Below are 5,933 nucleotides of genomic sequence, written 5' to 3' on the forward strand. Positions count from 1 at the left end.
ATGTTAGGTTTGTTATTTTTTCTGTTTTTAGCTTTCAAATTTGTTTTGAAAACTAAAAACCAAAAATAGGTAGAAAATGTGGTTTATATTTTTGCGATATTAATGTTTAGAATTATCTTTAATTTTTTACCAAAGTAATATCGAACGGACCTTTAACTTTTGCATCATATCACAAAAGAAAAAATAACTTTTTACTTGAAAATAACTTCTTCAGGAAATAAAAAATGTCAACCATTTTTTTTAATATAACACATGATTCATGAATAATGAAAAGTTAGTCGGAGCGAATATAATTGTCTTTTTACCGTCTATGTCACGAGAAATTGACGTGATTATTTGAATAAAATTCTTATGAGTTATGCTGTAATTTTCAAAGTTAAGATGACTTTTAAATCTCAAAAATCATGTATAAAAGTTGATAACTTTAATCATTTATACTTGTTTAGAACTAATATTTTTATAATTTATAACCTTTAAAATGGTCGGTGAAGTCTTCTTTTTCCAAAAAAAAATTAATTTTTTTAAGAAAAAATATTGTGTTGTGTTATGAAACATATTTATATATGTTTTGAGTGATTTCTCACAAGTCATAATTTTTTCTAATTATTGATGGTTGGTAAAAAATTTAAAAACAATAATTTTTGAGGTAGTACATTTGTTACCAACAAATGTGTCTCAATAGTTATAAAGTAGGGTTAAATAGACAATTAAAAGTTTGAGGTCTTTAAAAGAAAAAAAAAAAACATTTTAATTTTCTAAATCTCATGGGTGATTTGTTGAGGGGAACGAAAGGCTTTGACTAAGAACCGAGTTAACCATCCTTTCATTCTAAGGAGGTGTGACTAATTACGAGTCGTTACGACTATGACTGTCACCCATTTGGGAAGCCACTTTAGTCCATGTGTAAGTGAGTATGGGAATCCCAACTATATTTACGATGAAAGTGGATCAGAATGGCATGCGGGTCGACAAGTCACGACCCACCTAAGACACGACATGACATTGTTCATCGAAGGACTAGGCAAGGTACAATTTGGCACGAGGCACGATAGACACTACATAAAGACGAACTAGCCAGTACAAATTCATAATTAGACCTTATTTTTCGGTGTCCAAGCACAGGCACGACATAACATTGTTCAAAGTAGACTTGGCACGAGGCACGGCATGTGTATGACCCAACACAACATGATTTCTATGGTTAAGGATATCCTTACACTAATGTTAGGCTACAAGGAATTACCTTAACTACAACACATTACAACACCTTATAAGAGGTGTACCCCCTCACATCCAAAGCAAAAGAATAAAGGAGTTTAGGATTGCCAATTATGTATTGCTACTATGGTGGGCTTTGAAGCAGAAAGAACCAATCTAAAACAAAAATTCTTTATCATAACATGATAATTCTTTCAAATAGAAAAAAAAAATTCTTTATCAAAACATGACATTTCTTTAAATAGAGCATTACAGATTAAGAGAAGGGTGATGCATATTTTACATCCCTTTTCAACACTAACTTGTCCTAGAACAAAACCCTAACACAGTAAGAAGTTGCTCTGCACTAAAACCCACAGACCAGGAAAATGTCGTTCGACATTTACCAATAAAGATCATGGAGATTTCGTCTTACTCTTCTTTTTCCGAGAAGCAAAGCTACTTGAACCAATTTCTATCGACATCCTTTTTGTCCTGCAAGGCAATGTATGCACCAATAAAAACCAAGAATTTGTACCAAAACAAAGTACCAAAACATACCTGCTTGAAAGTTCAGCAGACGCCTCTTCATCTTCTATGCCTAAGAAATGGAATAAAAATAGCATGTATTATTTTCTACGTTATCTCCAAGTCCGAAATGAGTTGTAGTCACTTTCAACAATTGTTCATAAAATATGCAAAAGTCTTGAAGTTGAGTTTCTTTTGATGATCACCGATAAAGTTCACTATAAGGTTAATGCAAGGACTTTAGAGGCTGTTAAAAAGCCTCGAATGACTAGCATGTTAAAAAGCCTCGAATGACTAGCATGAGATTTGAAGAAGCGATATATGTATAAAAGCAACGAAAGGAAACGACTTTTCGAAGAAAAATCCGTTTTATGTATCTATCTCTTAAGATAATAGCAGTCCAGCTTAATATAAGCAGATGTTGCACTATGAAAGTTGCATCAGTTCCTAAGTATATTCATCAAGATCGGGAGAATTCTATAGCCACAGAAACACAGCTTGTCCTTCTTCCGCGATTGGCCCAAAATACCACACTATGAGTTCCAAAATTCCCTCATATTTTTATGTCATCTCCATTCAAATAATTTTTTATGGGTCTTGATATATTAATTATATGATTTAGTTTTGCCAAATAAGCCCAAAAAGAAACTCATTTCAATGTCATCTTCATTTGAAATAAATTGCAAAAGTTCACTCAAGTAAGCTAAAATTAATATTAAATTTCAAACTTACAGAGAATCAGACGAAACAAATAAAAATCAAGTGTCAGTTCTAGTTCTAGCTTTAGTTCTAGTTCCAATTGCATCAGTAAAATTGAGGTGAACATTTAAATCAAGACCTTTACAAAATCATGATCATGACTAGTTGATTACCTGATGAGATGTTAATTAATACTCACTTTCCTATGTATGAAGACAACTCCATACAACTTCTATAATTGTCTTTATATTTCTCAAAGTCTAACTTCTTCACTTGAGCATGGTCCAAAACCGTATGGACCGTCTATCCCAGTTTATGGCTCAAATTATGTTCTAGTATTGTGATTTGTATCATATATATACATTAACCGAAAACATTACAATAGAGTTCAAGTTGGTGACGTGTCAAAGTCCACAGAAGGTTCAACACAAGATGGGAACTTGAATGTTCAAATAAGACCTTTGATCCCAAGAAGAGAGAGGGCTTTTAGGCAGCATTTCCTAGAAATTGACAAAAAGTGAGTAGAACAATAGTACTACCTCCATTCTTTTTCTTTTTTTGTATGTCCCTTCTTGTTTGTCCCTATTGCTATTATTTGCCATAAGATTTTTTCTTACCCACTCCAAAACCAATTAAACCCACTGATTCCCACTATTTAAATCACAAATCCTGGTTTAATATTTCACTCTCCTTGGACATTAACCCACCACATGAAAATAACTAAACCAATACCTTTGTTGTGGATTGCACACACAGGTTTAAAGGCCACATAGTTCTTAACTGTAAAGCACATGGTGACAGCAAATAGTTGATAGTGAGTAACATTAACTGAAACATGATAGTTTGTTTGTTCAAACAAGTAAAATGATAGATAGGGAAATAAACATCCAATTATTTGTTTTAATAATACAATAAATTTGGTGCTACAAATGTTTTTTCAGTAATTTGAGAGCTTGATCCCCTATCACACAGCCCCCCACCCTCGTACATCGTCTGATTCGGAAAAACATCCCACTGGAACCATGCCCTCTCCTTGTTAAACCACTTTCTTCCCTAAAAAACCACCTCCTAAATCTTCTCCCTTGAAAACAACACAACTAGCCACAAAAAGCGTCTCTCGAGCCTCACGGAAAACGTTTTTCCAGCGAAGAAACACAGGGGAGTGAGAGAAAGAACAACGGCTGCTATGAGGAAGGCAGAAATGTTTTTAAGAGATGGAAAAGGTTTTCAGAGGTCAAGGGAATGTCACAATTTGAAGGGTGGAATATGGACGACGGTCAGCAAGAAGAGAGTGAAAAAAAAAGGGAAAATTAATGATTGTTATAGGAAAGGGGACATTTGGTGACTCGTACATGATGTGGTTTTTTCAACTGGGGTGGTTTTAGAAGGGTCTGACCACGTGGGTATAGGAAGGTGGCAGCCGCCTAATAATTCTTAATTGGTCACAACATTAATTTTAGGAGCAGCTCACAGAAGAGCAAAAGGGTCCTAAAACCTAGGCGCAATGCAAAGGCATGTGCTTTGTAGGCGAGACGTACATTTTTGCTCAAACAATTCCAAAGTAATATACCCAGGTTGCAGCTAGGCCATTTTCTTATAGGTTCACAGAAAAAACCATTTGCTTAGTCACATAAGAATAAAGCATGTTAACAAATTAAGTACACAGAACTAGGCCATTTTCATAAACTGCAGCTAGTATAACCAGTTATGCCTAAATTGCAGCACATATATAGACAAATACATCCAAAAACATCCAAAATTTATCGTCGTTTCAACATGGAAGGTTATCAACAGCAAATGTAATATACCTGCCCTGTCATCTTCATCATGGTGATCACCTGATTCTGAATCAGAACCCCACCTATCTCGTCCATCATCAAAGTCCCAACGCTCTCCCACAGGAGGCATCCAGAAATCATTTTCCTCAGAATCACTATTACATGGTGAGTCCCTCATCTCAGATATAATCTCTTCCTTGTTTTTTCCATTTTCCTTCTTTTTCTTCTTCTTCTTCTCCTTCTTACTTTTCTTCTTTGTGCCATTTTCCTTTCCTTCTAAATCATCTTTCCCCTTCACTTCATCCTTCTTTTCTACTTCTCCATCACCAGGCAATTCACCATTCTCCATTTGCTCTATTCACATCAAAAATGGCACAAAATTCATTTAAAAATTACATGAATACATGACCAGAACACTAGTATGTAACTAAAAGATTGAAACTTTATAACACTAATAAAATTATCACATTCAAATCACAAAATAGGTCATCAAAAACACAAACCAAGTTTATTGAAGAACCGCTTTCCACTAATATGCTTCCAAATATGCTCTTCAGATTTGTTAATAGTATCACCCGTTAATTTACAAATTAACTTAGACCTGTTACATATAATTTCACATTCACTCAGAATAGATACATCCCAAATATCAAATTCTATTCAAAATTAGGTTCAAAATTCCAAACAAAGAATCACCCACAATTCAAATTCAAAAAATTCAAAAAACCCATTGATTAGAATCTAATGAAGGAGCAAACAGCCCAAAAAAAACTTAAAAACAGAATAAAAAATCAAAAAGAAGAGAAAACCTATTGAGAGGATCTTGCTTAAACATATTGAGAGGAGGTTTGCTATTGGCAAGAGCAAAGTCTATAAGACCAATACGACATCGTTTGCTCTGAGAATAAGAGTCTTTAGCGTGTTCTGGCAACTCATGGCCGGTCTCGACGCATTTGAATCTACCATTTTCGAGTTGCTGGAAAGATGGAGCTCCCAGCAAATTGCTGCCTTCCTTCACGGTACCATCATTGTTCGGCTGTTTCTCCTCTGTAGTACTGGTCGTGGTCGCCATTGAAATTCGCAGCTAGCTTTGTTTCTCCTCTTAGTCTTAGGTTTACGCTCTCAAAGGCTCGCACAGCGCACTGCAGTTAATTTGTAAACGGCCGTAATTTTGTTAAAAGAGGTAAGAATTTTTTATACCGTTGGAGTATTAGTAAAAATTGTCCGCAGAATAATTTCACTTTCATTATTTCTAAATAATCCAATCTTTATACATTATTTACTGGCAGTATTTTCCTTTTACATTTTAATCGGCTACTATAAGTGTATATTAGTCGTTACGCTCATTTCTTCTTCTCCCTTATGCTTCTTTTCGTTGGTCTTACTTGGTGGTACATACCTATAATAGCCGGTTAAAATGTAAAAAAGTGTTGTCAACAAATTATTACAAAGGTTGAATTATTTAGAAATAATCAATAGTTGAGATCATTTGCAGCAGATGGACAATAGGTGGGATTATTCTGAAAAAATTTTACTATAATAAAGTAAAGTACGTATTTAAAAATGAGAGAAAATATCAAGGGTATAATATGAGAAAAAATAATAGAAAAAAATAAGAAAAAGTGATGTGATCATATCCAAAAATAAAATTAAAATAAATGTATTGAAATGGACTAAAATAAAGAATATGACAAACTAAATGAAACACAAAAGTATAATAATATTAGTCAA

General features: G+C 33.9%; 1 protein-coding gene across 2 annotated transcripts; it reads right to left on the reverse strand.

The window, feature by feature from the left end:
- Positions 1-763: 763 nt before the first annotated feature.
- Positions 764-5,382, reverse strand: LOC130821164 (uncharacterized). 2 transcript variants are annotated; one of them, XM_057686831.1, is made up of 5 exons: positions 5,012-5,382; positions 4,706-4,803; positions 4,233-4,556; positions 1,759-1,798; positions 768-1,692 (listed from the first exon to the last, which is right to left on the reverse strand). In XM_057686831.1, exons 1-5 carry the CDS (start codon positions 5,272-5,274, stop codon positions 1,614-1,616), a joined length of 804 nt encoding a protein of 267 aa, XP_057542814.1. In that variant the 5' UTR covers positions 5,275-5,382; the 3' UTR covers positions 768-1,613. The 2 variants fall into 2 exon arrangements, with proteins under 2 accessions (XP_057542813.1, XP_057542814.1); XM_057686830.1 differs by having other exon boundaries at positions 764-1,798.
- Between the last annotated feature and the right edge of the window lie 551 nt (positions 5,383-5,933).

Source organism: Amaranthus tricolor, chromosome 8 (assembly GCF_026212465.1).
Source record: "Amaranthus tricolor cultivar Red isolate AtriRed21 chromosome 8, ASM2621246v1, whole genome shotgun sequence".
In the NCBI taxonomy this organism is placed as follows: Eukaryota; Viridiplantae; Streptophyta; class Magnoliopsida; order Caryophyllales; family Amaranthaceae; genus Amaranthus; species Amaranthus tricolor.